Below are 17,334 nucleotides of genomic sequence, written 5' to 3'. Positions count from 1 at the left end.
TGATTATTAATATATTGTACATGGCTAAAAGTTTTTTTTAATCAAAAGCACTGTAATACAACAAGAAACAAAGCTGTTTTCAGAAATTCACATTTATTTATTTCCTTTAACTTTAAAGTAAGGTTCTTGTGGGTTTTACAGAATTCAATCTCAAATCTCCTCATAGATTAGTCCGGTCAACACTGTTAAAATGATGTGATCAAGTTTTTAACTTTTTATAAGTTACAGCAGTTCAACTCAAGATTTAAATTACTAGTCAAAATTTAAAATAGTCAGTTTAAAAATTATATACAGCCAATTTAATTACAGTTAAACATTTAAGGGAGCAATTTTATTTTACAGTGAATATTTACTGTTCAGCACAAGATGATTCACAGTACCCAAACAAAGTCAAGAGTGAACTTGAGATTTCCTCAGAAAAGAAACAAAGCCGCTCCACGAATTCATTAATCAAACAAATAGTGTGTCTCTCCTTGTAGGTCTCTAGGCCACTTTCCCTCTCTCAGCCTCTCAGTCTCCAGATAAGCTCTGGTCCACATGACCATTTCTGCTTTCTGTCCTTTAAATGGTTGGACGGCTCTTGATCTTCCTCTGTGATCTGAGTTTATCAAGCCTGGTGGCTCTCCCCTTTTAGTGGTCAAAGGAAGGATATCGACCTTTGTAGTGTTTCCAGCTGTGGCTGAACAGTCAAAGCATCTCAGTCGCATCAGTAGCTGCTTTCATGCCCTGTGAGGATGTACAGATTGCTCACGGCAGATGGATCACCCGTTGGGGTACTTTGCAAGATTATATCCCTGGACAACAATTATTTGAATAAAGTTAACATATAAGTATGTACAATCAGTAATGAAATGGAATTTAAAACTATGGCACCTGTTCGTTCCCAAAACTTGAAAAACTCGACTTCTGTCTGTAATCTCCTGAGTAACCTGCGATAAACAGCGAAATATTTCATATTTTCTTTCTTCGTAAATACAGTATTTATTCTTTCAGACGGTAGGATTACCTCATTCATTTGTAGACTTCTTCCTTTCAGACCGTGTTTCCAGAAGGCAAGAACACTGTCCTGTAAGCACACTATAAAAAAAATAGATTGCTGGTTTTGAAACACCAGAGGTCTTATTCCTGAAAGACAAAACACAAAATGGCTTACCGAGTGTCTGAATAGAAAAATCAAAAGTCATTTCAGAAGTCCTCTGATCGCTCGGACATCCCTGCAGATTCACAACCTTCACTGTGTCTGAAACAGAAAATAAGGATGTTTGTAGTTTCATTCAAAGCTCTAGTACTTTCTGTGACACTCTATTATGGAAAATACTTTTATTTAAAAATGAAAAAGTAAAGCAGGTTTTGAACATTATAATAAAATTGTAGACAAGATATCATGGATTAAACTGCAATAACTTAGATTTTAGATATAGAGTGTTGCCATCTGAAAGTCTAGTGTGACCACGGGTGCAAAGGGCTTCCAATCTTTTATACAAAAACATGCATTTAAAAACGTCTTACTCTCCAGAGCGATAAGAACAGTGTCCCGGTCCAGTTGTATAACTTGCTTGACCTCCAGAGACTCTCCATCTGTGAAACCACAAAATTTCAGTCAGTTCAACAAAAAAGCATCATGTAGCTCACTTGAAAGATCCTTCATAATTAAAAAATTAAGAGAGCATTCAAAATTTTCACTGAATCAGCATTTCTAGATGTGCTGTGGTCAGTCCAGTGTCTGTTGAATTTAAATCAAATCAAGCCTCAGGAGTGACATAAAGTCATCTAACAGCATTGTGAAAGACTGTCAGCATGACAAGACACATGAAAACTGTCTTAAAACTTTTCAAACTTTTCCTAAATATACTTTGAAATCGGACTTTTGTATTGCTTAAAAGTGAATATGAACTTGTTCTTTTGCAGCACTTGAGATCTGTACAGAGCGTCTTTTCTGTTATTTTGACCTGTTTCACTAGGTTTCACTTATGCAAATAAATGCAAATAACAACAATTGCTGCGTCCCGATTTGATCTATCCGTTCTAAATAGTATTTGAAGATATAATTAGTATGTCCCAAATCATAGTATGCTGAAAAGAGTATTCTCAAGTACCCAGATGGTCTACCGTTTCCGGTGAAAGTGTGAATCCATGGCGGGGCGGACTGGCCATCTGGCCTACGGGGACTTCTCCCGGTGGGCCGCATCTCAACATGGGCCGAAGCGCGAATGAACATCACAATATTTTTAGTGCATAGCAGGGATGCACAGATACCAATTTTTAAAGGACCAAGTTCAAGTACCGATATTTAAACCACCTCAAAAACATAATGAAAAAATACTTAAAAATATTATGTGCTTTTCACAAACTTTCAAAGAAAATTTCAAAACAAATTTCTGTACTTTCTGTCAAACGAGTTATCGGTCTTTGGAATCGGTGCATTTTTACGAGTACGAGTACATGATCTTAGTATCTGGCCCGATACCGATACCGGTATTGTATAATTTTATCCAAACACATACATATAAGTAGCACATTTTAAAATCAGAAAAACTGATTTTGAAATGGTTTCTTAAAGGTGCAGTTTGCACAATCAAAACAACAACAATGCTGTAGCTTGATGAGGCTGTGAAGAGGCGTGGAATGATGGGATCTGTGGTCTTCAACTCCACCGCTGATGGCCATCAATCAGACAGGAAAAAGAAATCATGATAGTACATGAGGTCAAGTTTTATAATTGTTGATCCATAAATAAGTGACTGCTCCAAACAAGTTAGTGGCTTGCTGGACTACATCAGTAAAGACGGTAACAAATGGGAACGCGAATATGACGTCATTGACAGGTGACTGCACAACCCCATGTCACTGTTTAGAATGCCGACTTTCTCACGATTTACAAGTAGTTTGAAACATTTGAGATATTGTAAGTACTGAGCTGTACAAAATATATAACACTAGCTTAGTGCTTTTGGGATATTTAACTGCAAAATTGTTACAAACTGAACCTTTAATTTTTTCCGCGGCTGTTTATAACTCACAAGCAAAAGCAACAAGTTCAATGTGAAACACTTCATTTTATGTATGACAACATGAAGGGGCTATTGCTTGTAAATATTAACTGTAAAATATAAGTGTTGTTTAAACCACATTAATAACACCTGGCAGATTGTACGGCGTGTCATCTAGATGCATGATATCGAAGTGTATCTTTCCGCTGGTGTCTCTTTTGTCGGGTGGGGTCCACACACCCACACAGACCTGTGGCAGTTCCTCAGTTTCCTGTACAAACAGCTCAAAGATGGGCAGAGACTCTGGCAGACTCAGAGCAATGTGCTGAGAGAAAATAAGAGAGGGGTGAAGTTACACAACAGCGCAGATATTTTTTAGATTATATTAATTTATTTTAATATCATTTATCTCTCATTTCTCACCTTGAGCTGCATGAACTTCTCCAGAGGCTCGTACCACAGGAGAAGAATCAAACCAGTGGGAACAGCGGCGCACAGAAAAACGCTGTCAGTGTACGGGTTTCGCACTAAAAACAGAAAGACTAACGTCACCGAGTGCACAAAAAGTGATTTATAAGATGAAAACTGTCATTGGTCCTCACCTACACTGCATCTTCTGCAGCCCTTGGTGTCTGGGATCTTCACCGACACAGCATATTTTCTTAAGAAAGATGAGAATTATGGGTATATTGCAAAAATTTCCCCCCATTGACTTCAAGGGTGTGTTTAAGCCACACAATCGCAAGATCTCGTTACGTATTTGCAACGCCAACCTCAGGCACAAAGTGTTAGCCAAACCCTTGCATATTTTAAATGCTTCAAACCTCGAGTTGATCCTTGTGCTCAGGCGATGGGCGTTGATGGCGAGATGGCCCTGCCGACGCTGCATGTTCGTGCGATGCTCGAATAGTGCCGGCAGACTGTGAGATGTCAACTGCGATGACTTCCCTGCGCACATCACCAATAAATGAAGATTTGCGCGTTGTTCGTATATTATTGTTAAATATCGGTGTTGACATACCTGAGATGGTCATGAGGACGTTGTTCATCGCATACAACCAAGTGCATCTCTGAGGAAGCAACTGCAAAAGAAAAATAATCTAAAATATGGGTCGTGTGCTGTGGGAAATCGAATCGAAGGTGAAGTGTTGTGTACCTTCTCTATGGTGTCTTCATGAAGTTCATTAAGGTTGAGGGTGTATATACCCTCCTCAGCACCCAGCATAAGGTATTGATCTGTAGGGTGTGAGAAGCAAAACTTGGATAGACGTATGTGGTGTATGCACTACTTGAGTTGATGTGAGAAAGATTTAGGGTAAACGTGGTAATGATGGTTTGAAAAGCGGTTAACTTTACCTCTAGTCTTCGGTAGGACCCATGTAACAGCACAGTGATTCTTTAAAGGACAGCCATTGAACACTTTGGAGAAGCAAGCTCCCATCTTGAATGCATGGAATAATGGGTGTTATGCTGGGTTTCACTAAACGCGAACAGCGCCTTCCACGCTTTTTATTACTCTCGGGAAAAGTTTGTCATTTTCACGTGAGTAACGCGATCTGAAAAATATTTTCAACCATCGCTGAAGACAAATATTTTCAACGTGAGTTCGTGGCAGCACCTGGCCAAGTTTGAGTCTATAGGCGTCTTTGCATTTACAGTAATTTAATGTAATTTACTCTCGCAAAACTTAATTCGTGTTTGGTGTGAACCCAACCAGTGTTATGCTGCGTTCACACCAAAAGGGAACAATGCGCTTTTTATTACTCGCGGGAACGTTTGTTATTTTTGCGTGAGTGACGCAATCTTACAAATATTTTCAACCTTCGTGGAAGATGAGAATTTGCGTAATTCGCACCGCCTGCTGCGAGTTCACGTCTTTGCATTGACTTTATATGTAATTTACTCGCATAAAGCGCTTAGTTCGCGCTTAGTGTGAACCCAGTGTTAAGAAAGAAATCATTCACTATTGAATTAAGACTTGTATTAGGCACTCACATGCACTTGGGGTGTAGGTGGCAGTCCATGGACAACAGATTTCTGGAATTAAAAACAGTTTAATCTACTTTAAACAGAAGATAAGACATACAAAAGGAAAAGATGAATCAAAGGCCGGTCGACTGATTAAAAATTAAATTACATAAAATGTTTATTATACATATATATTAAACACAATTTATTGCACATATCAATATGTGACCCTGCCTGTGAAATCCAGGCTAAAGTCTCATAATCTAGGAGATAACAAACATCAAACATTTCAAGTATTATTTCTTTGTCTAAAGATATCCATGTTATATTTTCACATAATGTATGATACGTACAATGATTATAGAAATCAATGAAATCTACCGTCATTATTAATGACATTAAATTGACTTGTTAATTGGCGGCTTTACTTTTGTTATAAGTCCCCACTCACCGCGTCCTCTGTTTTTCTCCTGAGGGTGCTCCATTCCGGTGAGAGCGGACGCTCAAGCGCAGGGAAATTGTTTCTGTTTCCTCCGGGATCTGGAGCGACGGAGCTCTCTGAAGCATCACAGATGCATTATTAATTACTTATAAACATACAGTGAAACCTCAATAGCTACATTACATTTCATGGTTAATGTACCACATCTGCTGTTGTGGTTTATCTGCTGTCCATACATGCAATTGTTGTTTATCTTGAAAGAAAAAGTTTACTCAAAAATTTAAATATTTATCATTTTTTATCACTACCACAGTAGGAAAAAAGGTAATGGTAGTCAAAAGTGCCCAAGGACTGTTTGTTTTTCTTAATCGTTTTGAACAAAAAAAATTATAATAATATTTCCTATTTGGTAGTTAATGACATCCCAGAAGTGTCAGTTGCTGTAATTCATCAAAATATCTTTCTCTGTGTTCATCAGATTAAAGAAATGTATACAGGTCCAGTAAATGATGACAGGATATTCATTTTTGGTAGGAGTATTCCTTTAAAAAGCGGCACTAATTGAATACCAAAGCAGGCGGGTTAGTTTGTCATAAGTATGCAAATAACTACATGTATTATGTAAAATGTTGACTAATTTCTTCATCTGACAAATATGACATTCATTTTCTAAAAGTACAATGCTGTAATTTTGATTGACATTTTTGGGCTCATATGTAAGTGAAGTCATGTAGTAATAGGCCGGTGCACACTGACATGATGTTCTGATTTAATGATTGGCCTTTAATGATGCGAATATGAATTAGTAAGTGAGTGACTGAATGCAAGACTAATGAAGGACCATGTTTTCATGCATGAGAATATTTTTGGCCATATTACAATTATTCAGACGTCAAGTAAAGGCCTTGTTTTCATCAGAATATTCTGCAGGTCCACATGATAATTTGATCAAGTGCATTTTCAAAGTCAGACTTAAGGGGTTCGTAATGCACTGCAAATGTACTAAAAAATGTATGTATATTTGAAGATTTGAAAAACTGAGGCATTTGTATTAAATTTGTGGCATGCTGATCTGACCTTCAGTTGGTGTTGAGCAGAGAGACCCCAAACTGGTGGAATTACTGAGAAAAGCGGAGTCTGTGAAAAGGGATGAGTTTGTCAGGATGGACATGTCGGAAACTGTTGAACCAATCATCAAAGATGAGTCACTGAGTAGGGCGAAGTTAGTGTCAGAGGCGGAGTCTTTTAGAGGGGTGGAGCCGATGTGAGGCGAGTGAGCATTTCCTTCTTGGTTAGGGGGGCAGTGGGATGTTGAGACCACCCTCTTCACAGTGCCATATTTATCCTCATCATCCGGCGAGTGCTGTGGATTTAACATACAAGATTCATGTTATTCCATAAAACACAGACTTGTTTTTGCTCCAGCTTTTGTATTGAGTTGTTCCTCACCTCAGTTGATGAGCCCCGTTTTATAGTCAAACTCCTACAACAGAGGAAACCAAACGTAAGACACAACTTCACGAATGGTCCTGTATGTTAGAAGATTACAAAATATTAGGACCTTTTTATAGTTAAATTTTTATCTTGTTTAACGAATTTCCATAGTCTATGTTAAGAAATATGCTATTAAAGTTATTTCACCTCTCCATCAAAGCCTCCTCTACACACTCTAACAGACTCCTGCAAAAATATAAAAAAAACACAAACATCAGAATCTTAATGAACCTGAATCTAAAATTGTATTTTGCTAATATAATTTTGCCTTGCTTTTCCTTTCAAGTCAAATGTAGAATTACATTTTTTTTGTACATTATGGTATGGAAATTGACACAAGCTATCTTAAGTGAATGGAGTATGCCACATGGTCAATCAAATCTCTAATTTGAATATGTTGCGTGTTTTAGCAAATTTGACTCAATTTTTACTAATGTCTGTCAACAATAGAATAGAATGGGGAATACATGGAGAGAATAAAATGGGGAATATAATAGAATGGAATAGAATAAAGTAAATAGAATGGGGAATATATGGAATAGAATAGAATGGGGAATAGACTAGGATGGAAGAGAATAGAATGGGGAAAATATGGAATATAATAGAATGGGGAATATAATATAATGCAATAGAATAAATAGAACAGAATGGGGAATAGACTAGGATGGAATAGAATAGAATGGGGAAAATATGGAATCTAATAGAATGGGGAATATAATATAATGCAATAGAATAAATAGAACAGAATGGGGAATACATGGAATAGAATGGAATAAATAGAATAGGGAATGGAATAGAATATGGAATATACAGAAAAGAATACAGAAATAAATTATAACTCACGGTGAGTCCTTGTCCCCACTAATAGAGCTCCAGTCATCACACACACCCTAAAGCAGATCAAATACTGTTTAAAATGTGTGTGATTATGTGAGGTGAGGTACATTTTCTTACATGACTGATTGAAGCCTGAAAGGGATAGTTCACCCCAAAATAAACAGTCTGACATCATTTATTAACCCTCATTTTGTTCAAAACATGTATACAACTCCTTCTTCAGAGGAACAAAAAATATATATTGGGAAATGTCTCAAACTGTATAACTTTCTTTCTTTCATAATTTTTTTTTGTTATTCTGAAGATTGTGCCAGTCAGTCGTTTTCATGCATTTACAATGAATAGCGACTGGAGAATTTTAGCTTTACTGGAGAGTAAACTCTGAAGAGTGAACTACAAGCATTCAGTAAACCCATGTCTCATGTGCAACCAGGATATTCAATCAAATGTGTTTGACAGATGAATCAATCAAATGTGCAAGCACTAGATTTATGATACATCAAACTGCTATTTTTAATGTGCGTGTGGTTAATTCAAACATTCATTCTCACCAGATCAGGACAGGGATCTGTCACTTTTCTCATGGGGGGTCCAAACTTTACATGATCAACTGCAAGAGAGAGAAGAGAAGCAACATTCGACAACTCTCGAGCCAAAACAAACTCATTGTTTTTACGTGCATCTCACTTCCTCTTTCATGAACAACTGTTTGGTTTAAAGTGTGACGCTCTACTTTCTGTGGTGTTATCTGCATAATATTTTAAACACACCTAAATAAACACATGGCTTTAAGATCACCTGATTTCTTTACTTTAACAAACTTTACACATTAAAGTGCAATGAGTTGATAGAATGTTTTTTATCAATCAATTATATTTACAGCACAATTGTTAAATATCCCTCTTTCTTTCTGGACAAACTTTTCACATGGACAAGCGAATGGTCAATTTTCTTGTCTAAAGGACTTAAGCACATGACGATGCTGAATGTCGAGCCCTGTGTGGGCACTCAAATACAATAGCAGCTCTTGTCCAGCTACCCTTGGCTTGTGACCATGCTGTAATCCACCAAGTCACAACAATCGCTTCTCACTCACTAATGTCACGGTCTTCAGATGAGATGAGTGACTGTCATTACTTTACAGTACTGCTACAATTCTTTGATCTTATGTAAGATTGGCATGTTAGGCTCCTACCCCAGTTACCATCTGTAAATTTGTAATGATCATTTTTATTTTCATCTCTAGGTACAATTTAGTAGGAAACTCAATTAGACATCATCTACCTTTAACCCAAGTGAAGGCCAAGGATGTAAATAACCTTTCATATATGAAACAGAGATGATAATACAGAGGCAAAAGATACAGATTGATGCAGATAGATACAATTTGTAACTATCTGGCATAAAAAAGGTAAGTCAACACATAACCGCCCATATTTACACATCATCAACACCTAGTGGCTGATGTTAATGTTTAACAGGGTTTGTGATCCCTAGTCCTTTGCATGACTGTATATAATCTGAACAGGACTCACATTGTTCTTCAGACAGGGTTCTCTGAGCAGGATGTTTTACTAGGGAATGAATCTTATCAGGAAGCATACTGCATGTCTGTAAACACACACAAAGACAGACAGCAGAATCACAAAACAGCCTTTGATTACACAAACACTAATGTACAAAGTCATATCCAACTTTGATTCATTTAGACTAACTAAACCATCATAGCATCTGGCCCATAAAAGCTCATTCTTCCCAAACAATGACAATTAAGAATGGAAGAGACCATCTCGGAAATATACTTGACAACCTGACAGATCAAATCACAACCGACCGGCATGGAAAGAAATGATGTAAATAATGGTGTACAGCCTTCATGAATAGGTGCACAGAAAACAAAACAAAATAGCGAACAACTAAGGACTATTTATCACGTTTAAAAAAATTATGTAGAAGGGATTTGTTTGTTTATACATTATATATGGTTAGTATTTAAACATAAAAAATCCTAAGTGTCCGGAAGCAAACAACCTTTTCCAGTATACAATGAAAATGTTTTCCTGGAATAAATCATCCGAAAATGAACAGCTTGTGATAAACAAAAAGATATTTGGAAGAAAAAGAGAGATTCCCCCCATTGACTTCCATAGTAGGAACAAAAACAATGAGTCAAAAGTGCACCAGAACTCTTCGTTCATAACTCAACAGAACTAAGTAACACTTAACATTGAGGTACCATTTATAAATGTGTTCATTGATGATGAAGAAGTCATTTACAAATAACTTATAACTTCATGAATAAAAAGAGGGATTCTAACGTAATACCTGCCAAATAGTGAGCCATTTTCAACATGGTATAAAAGCTTAAAAAATTTATTTATTCATTATTTATTTGACTCCAAAGCAGATTCATTGATTCATTATCTTAATGTTGTTTGCAATACAGGCTGTCAGAGACTGGACACTGTAAGATGTTATGTTGTTTATCTTATACCTGCTCATTATCTGACAGGTATTTCGTAAGATCCCCTTTTTATGCATGCAGTTCTAACTGCTTTCTTATTATGCATTTGTAAGTTATTTATTAATCATTAATGAACACATTTATAAATGCTTCATAAAGTGTACATTAATGTAAAGTGTTTCCATTTTTCCCACTATAGAAGTCAATCTCTATTACCACTATAGTAGTAGGGCAATCTCTGTTTGGGCATTTGCCCAAATATCTTTCTATGTGTTCATCAGAACAAATTAATTTATACAGATTTGGAACAACTCGAAGGTGAATAAATGATGACAGAATATTTATTTTTGGGTGAAGTATCCTTTTAAGTATCATAATTTACTGTATGTTCTGCTAAAGAAAGTCTTTGGACTTTGGAGAGGCATGTGGGTGAGTAAATGATAAGAATAAATATTTTGGCGTAAACTATATCTTTAAAGAAATCTACTAAAATCATGTTTGTCATCCATTCACCTCCAGGTCGCTCTCGTCCATAGTGTGTGTCTGCTGCAGATCTGGATTATTGACTGTGTCCAGCAGCTCTATGGCCAGGTTACGGGTGAGCAGCGGTGTTACAAAAGCATGCTGAAAAGACAAGAAATAAGTCCATTAAGCCAATAACTAGTATTGATAAGTCCTAAAAAAGATAAAGCATCACATCATACATCACAGAGGTAAGAATAAGTCTTTTCAGACATGCACCTGTAAGAGTTTTTCTGCTGTTGGTCTTTTGCGAGGGTTCTTTGTCAGCGCCATTTTGAGGAAATTGTGGAATTCAGTGGACCTAGTATAGCAAAAAAGTTCTCTTAATAATTTTGCTGAATAAATAAGATTTGCATTTAGTGCAAAAAATACATAAGCAAAATTGTCACCATCTGCTCTTGTCCTTTAGTTTAGGAGGCTGAAAACTGCTCTTGGACATCAACATCAGAGCTCTAAAAGAAATGAAAAACTGCAAAGCTGAAACACGCTTACTTGTTCTCTACATTTCATATTGTTTTGTCAAATATAACATCACAAACCCACAGTAAAATATTGAATATTGTATCTATATCATAAACTAGTATTACAGTATAATTAGTTTTATATGAGTGTGTACGTTTTGGGAAACACTGTTGAAAAGACTAAAAATACCTGTTGTAAGCATAGACGTGATTTTAGAATTTGGCATACGTAAATGTACTTGTTGAAGAAGTGGTGCAGTCAGTTTACACTTTGCTCGAGAAGCTTTGATAAACAACTACACAGTTGTTGCGCTTCAGTTTTTAGTTGAATACAACCTCAAGTTAACACTCTCATACATGCTGATGTCCTCACAAGGCATCTTATAAACACTTCCTCGTTCAGCCAGCTTTACCGGAAAGCACATGCAGGCTAAACAGCATTTTTACAACATGAACAACATAATAAATATGCACCACATCACCACTAACCAACCAAACCTCTACAAGGCTCTGTGTTTATGCACCTCATAGGATGGAGATCAAACATCGGTGGCTGCAGCTCTGCCAGTTCAATGCCTGTGATGCCCACCGCCCAGATATCACAAAGCTGGTTATAACCGCCTTTTCTTTCCACCGCCGCGACCTCTGGAGCCATCCTGAGAGAAAGCCATAGAGAATAAACAAGACTACATTACAAGATATCAAAACATCATATTATAGAAACATTATACACTAATAAAACAACCAAATGTAAATGGAAAGCATAAAGGTGAGTGATAAAGATTCTAGGCACCCTAAAATAAATAAATAATGATAGGGTTTTATTTATACAGGTTATTGAAACAAATTAGAAGAGAGAATTATTTTGGAGGGTTGTGGTTGTGGTGAGCTATGCCTTGAAATCAGGTTCCTCTCTTTTAACTAACTGAAGGAAATGAGTGTTTGTGTGTTTGAGTGACAGCTCCCACTCACATCTGTTTGAAGTGACTCACCAGTACGGCGTCCCGATGAAAGACTTTCTCTTAGCAACAGATGCGTTGATCTCAGCCGCCACTCCAAAATCCGCTGAGACGGAGGGGAGACAAAAGACAAAAAATGATTTTAAAATAAGACTATTAGTTAATATACGTGTGTGTTTACCTCGTGTTCAGGGTAAACCCAGACTGACCTAGTTTGACATCTCCTCTCTCTGTTAAAAGAATGTTGGCACCCTGTGGGCAACAGAGAATGACACAATGAGAACATCCACACTTACATCACGCACACACACAAACACACACACAAAGTGCATATCGCTCAAGAGAAAAGGAAGTCTATTATTATAACAATTCATCAAACACATCTCATGCTGACAGTAATATCTTAAAATAAAATTTACTTTTATGTCTCTATGCATTTTTCCAGCCTGATGGAGATGATGCAGACCCTGTAAACAAACAAACAATCAATAGGCTTCATAACATAATCCTTGGTTATTTTGCTTCCTGTTTCACCCAATATAAAAGGCCTATGTGAAAAGACAACAACTTAAAGCAGAATAAAGATCAAACAAAACTCCCTTTTTATTGGCCCGTGAACCCAAAAAAATGAAGTAAAGACTGTTAGTAAATGTGTCTTTACCTGAAGTGTCTCTCTGCATACATAAGCTATCTGTCTTTCTTTCAGAGGGCCAGTGACTGCAGAAAAACAATGACCTCATTTAGTCCAACAGAACAGCGTACTATCATTAATCCTCTTACAGACAATACTCATTTTCTACAGAAAACACTGTAAGTGCACATGACCCTTAGAGGAATATGAAAACAATATGTGGGAAGGCCTGGTTTTGAAACCATAAATTATCTTTGTTGGATCACACGATACGTGTATCTTACAAATGTGTTATTAAATCAAATGATTAATAAAATAATAATAATTAACTGAGTACTATTGATTCGATGATCAGAACAGCTGCCGCCCTAATAATGTTCAGGAACATAAGAGTTACATGCATTAGTGGCAAACAAATCATCTCAGTGAAACACAGATCTTGTACTGTACTGTACCGTGGTAAATGTCCTGCAATGACCCTCCTCCACAGAATTCCATACAGATCCATAACTTGTTATTTCTGTGGAATATGGAGGTTTGTTAGTTTCACTTCATTATACCGTCTGAGATTCTACAAACTGTTTATTTTCCTGTGTATTTGTTTCTTAAAGAGCCGACCTGAGGTAGCTGCCGAAATAGGCGACAATGTTTTTGTGAGTGCAGTCCTTCATCATGGTTATTTCGTGTTGAATGCTTGAAATATCATCACCTGACAGAATAAAAGAGATGTTAATCGGGGTTCACTTTGTTCGTGGATTAAAACCAGCATGGATTTATTAGGATTAGGAAATAAATTCAGACCCAGTTGCAAATAATTCAGCAACAAACATTTAAAAGAATGACATTCAGGGTCTCTTAAAGGTCCAGTGTACTTATTTTAGCGGCATCTAGTGGCGATGTCGCAAATTGCAATCAACGGCTCACTTATTCCCCTTCCTTTCGAAGCACTATGGTGGCTGACACAGAAATAAAATGTCCTCACGTTTTCGCTTCTTTGCCGAAGGAGATAACGTATTTACGCAACGTGTTCTTTAGAGCAGTTTGTTCATTTAGGGCTACTGTAGAAACAACATGGCGAATTCCATGTAAAGGTAGATAGAAATAGCTCATTCTAACATAATTAAAACATAACGCTTCTTTATGTAAGGTCTTTAGACGCCTCTGAATATTAAATAGCATTTTAATAGATCACCCCATAAATTACACACTGGACCTTTAAATAACACTTTGATGGTGGTGGAGGGTGCAAGTAATATCTCCTTCTTATGTTCATTTATGAAAGGTACATAACAATGCGACATTTTTTGCTTTGTTAACATTTTATTACATTAGTTACACCTATCGTCCATTTCTGCTCTTTAGATATGCGTAAAAAAACCATATTGCCAGTTGACAATTTTACACATATCTACAAAGATCTTGCAAAAACATCAAAACAATACTGTTTATGTCTTACCAGGGTCCAGTTTGACCACTTTGATAGCAGCAATGACTGACGTCTTAATGCTTCGGGTCTAAAAAGACAAACAAAGTGAATATACGTAGCTAACACAATGGTTAGATTGGAGCAATGCATGTTCATATCAATGTTTGCAACAGATGTTGCGTCAGTTGGCAACGTTTATTTTGGTTCCTTTGAAAGAATTCTTTCTAAAAATATTGAGATATTGAGTATTTTCAGTATGTCTCGACTCCCTTTCACATCACTTTTAAGTTTCCACTTATAACCGTACTGTTAATACCCATGATTATTAACACTGTATTAATATAACACGTGATTATATTTTTACCGTTCAAAATTTGACAAAGAGTCACAATGGTTACAAACTCTCTCTCTTTGTCTCCCTTCTACACTACATTTTGAAAAAAGAGAGACTTGTAATTTGATTAATAGGATTATTACATTGCTATCACAATGATGATCGTATAGTGAAAATCAGATAACGATATCGTGACTCATGTTTTTATATCAATGCATTTCTAGTGTATTGTGAAGTCAAAATATTATACACATATTAAGAAATAAAATCAATATTATTTCTGTAATAATAGAAATGTGATTGTCTCATCCACATCCAAGTAATGTCATGACGCCAGTCCACACAACAACACAGAGCGGATCCGCTCAAAATCTCTGAGTTCGATCTTCGACCAAAAACCTAACCATACAATTTTCCGAGCTACATTCTGTGTCAGTGTGGTCTACGCATGCCACCGAGAGAAATGAAGCTGTCTGCTTGTAACCATGGTAACCAGCACCCAATAGACACTGGAAAGGTGAAGTAGAGATGAAACAAGTGGCAGCGCTCATTTCCTGTTTTCTTTCCTGCAGTACCGTAACACATCCTGCAATGTGTCTATCTCTGTTATCGAGGCCAATGATTCATGTTTGCTCAGGCCGAGTGATATAAACGGCCAATCCACCCTAGCAGGGCACAAGGTCACTGCATGAATATTTCGGAATGACAGAAATGCTGCAACCAAATGCAAACCAGACATTTTATTATTTGCGTCCTTAAATGCACAAAAACGGCACAGTTTCTACACTGCTTTGTTTCACAAACACATAAAGTGTTCACAAAGAGAAGGTAAACCTGCATGCATGTAATTTCAAGTGTATGCATGGGTACTACTGAACATCAAAGTCAATGAGGTGTCAGACCAGTTGATACCCACACACACCAATTCCATTCTGGGTATATTGTGCATAACAAATATTTTGTGCACTTTAAAGCCGAGTTACCAAAATGATGGTTAACTGGAGTAACCGTGGTTTTTTTTTCTGTGTATCAAATCATAACCAAAAGCCTACCATGGTCTCACTATAGTAACCACCATGGTATTTGTAGTAAAACTATGTTAATACAAATCTGACAAAGGAAACATTGTTAGTACACCATTACTTTAATAAAACATGTTTAGTTTTGCTCAAGGAAGACAGCAAAGGAGCAAGTCTAAGAATCAAGATCATGTCTATTATAAAAATTATGAAAGTGTACAATTAAATTTAAGATGAATTACATCGTTGGCACAGACAAACGCGTCCTGTTATCTTACCTTAAACACATCGCCGTAAGTCCCGCTCCCTATGCGATGTATCAGCTCATAGTCCTCGAGCGGATCCGTGTGCGACACGCCGATCGCGTCCATATCGGCGCGGCATTGATCGCTTTCTCACGGTACGACAAACTCACCACTTCCTCAACATCCGCCAAACAAGTGCACTACACTCAACACTACAGCGAAAACACACAGAGGGCGTTCACTCAGGAAGCTTTATGAAAGAGTAACGGGACACAACACAATGCATAAGGAGTTTTATTTTACTTGAGTAACGTTAGATGCGCAACGCGACGTATGACGTCGTGCGCTTTTGGATTATTACAACCAAGGCAAGAATTAGGACCGATTAAAAGACACTTTATGATGTAGAATCGTGATTTTCTCTGGCTGGCTGCAGGTTTGATCTCGTGCTATATTGGCACATCAGGAATCTTATTTAATAAATCCATAGAGATACACGTTGTTTTTTTTATCGAAAATAAGGAATCTTTATACATTTGAAAGTTTGTGAATAGACAAGTATACAAATATAAAAAAACTAATAAATAATTCCAACGAAAAAAATAATAAACGATTTTAGCATTAGAAAAAGCATTTGAAAGTTGAATTTCTCTGGTCATTTTACCAAATGCTTTTCTTCAGTGCATTTGTTATCTTGTTTCCTGACTAAGACATGTAGATCTTAACAATCCTAATATTGATTCTGCATTTTACTATGTAACATGAAGGTGAACTTTTGCACCAGTGTTACATTTACAATACATACTAAAAACTGTGCTTTTATTTAAATAATATGTAAACAAAATGTTTGAATAATAATCGTTTGTTATCTGAAAAATGTGTAGTGTTCGAGCGCCACCTAAAGGCCTGTGCGTGCGCTTCTGAAGTGTGTGAGCCTCATAAAAGTTTCGGGGCAACAAAAGGCCTAAACCAAAAAACTAGTTGGAATAAGTGCAGGTCAACATGATTGGTTATCAATATAATATGTTAAAGATTCATTGTCTACAGTTTGTGGAACAAACACAACACAAAATTGCGAATACTTTGTACCTCATTATTTTGCACAAAATTCAGTTAAGCACAAAATAACATCAAACGATTCAGAGAATCTGGATAAATCCTACTTCAGTTACAACAAAATGTAAAAAAGGTGCTGAACTGGTCTGCTAGCCGTCAAGACTTTTGAACAAAACATTTGTCACATCAACGACAAAATAACACGTTACTGCAACTAGAATCCACTTTTAGACCCGAACGGGACAACATTCGTCTCCCAAATCTCCAACAACTGGCCTCCTTAGTTACCACGCCAGGTAAATTATTTTTAGACATCACATGTTATTATATATTTTATATTTTTAAAGACTAGAAACATATCAACATACGAATCGATGCAACTGTTTAATATATTTTAAATAGATGGCGCTGTTACAAAGTTACTGGCATTGACGGAAACGAGAGGAATTTCCGTGTGTTACATCAAAATACGTCCTGACAGTCGAT

At 36.7% G+C, this 17,334-nt stretch overlaps 1 protein-coding gene across 1 annotated transcript; it reads right to left on the bottom strand.

Annotated features, from left to right (window-relative positions):
• Nucleotides 1-74: 74 nt before the first annotated feature.
• Nucleotides 75-17,174, bottom strand: map4k6 (mitogen-activated protein kinase kinase kinase kinase 6). Its single transcript, XM_056730637.1, has 33 exons — nt 17,058-17,174; nt 15,826-16,004; nt 14,225-14,282; nt 13,387-13,477; nt 13,224-13,288; nt 12,799-12,854; nt 12,557-12,604; nt 12,347-12,389; nt 12,171-12,243; nt 11,703-11,834; nt 11,107-11,169; nt 10,937-11,018; nt 10,709-10,819; nt 9,267-9,342; nt 8,283-8,341; nt 7,738-7,784; nt 7,042-7,080; nt 6,850-6,883; nt 6,478-6,763; nt 5,410-5,516; nt 4,986-5,027; nt 4,347-4,431; nt 4,147-4,226; nt 4,012-4,072; nt 3,815-3,938; nt 3,593-3,651; nt 3,414-3,517; nt 3,141-3,315; nt 1,510-1,578; nt 1,154-1,240; nt 1,007-1,077; nt 874-929; nt 75-794 (listed from the first exon to the last, which is right to left on the bottom strand). Exons 2-33 carry the CDS (start codon nt 15,916-15,918, stop codon nt 707-709), a joined length of 2,664 nt encoding a protein of 887 aa, XP_056586615.1. The 5' UTR covers nt 15,919-16,004; nt 17,058-17,174; the 3' UTR covers nt 75-706.
• Nucleotides 17,175-17,334: the final 160 nt, after the last annotated feature.

This window comes from Triplophysa dalaica, chromosome 19 (assembly GCF_015846415.1).
Source record: "Triplophysa dalaica isolate WHDGS20190420 chromosome 19, ASM1584641v1, whole genome shotgun sequence".
Classification (NCBI taxonomy): domain Eukaryota; kingdom Metazoa; phylum Chordata; class Actinopteri; order Cypriniformes; family Nemacheilidae; genus Triplophysa; species Triplophysa dalaica.
The sequence above is the reverse complement of the archived record's forward strand: the minus strand, read 5'-3'. Positions and strand labels throughout refer to the sequence as shown.

What these genes read in the sequence shown, in the direction of transcription:
- map4k6 (XM_056730637.1), bottom strand. Translation starts at nt 15,918, where the DNA reads ATGGACGCGATCGGCGTGTCGCACACGGATCCGCTCGAGGACTATGAG. An exon ending in AGCACAAGGATCAACTCGAG is followed by an intron (nt 3,652 to 3,814) that starts GTTTGAAGCATT and finishes ATCTTTCTTAAG; the next exon opens with AAAATATGCTGTGTCGGTGA. An exon ending in TGTTCTTATCGCTCTGGAGA is followed by an intron (nt 1,241 to 1,509) that starts GTAAGACGTTTT and finishes TTTCTGTTTCAG; the next exon opens with ACACAGTGAAGGTTGTGAAT.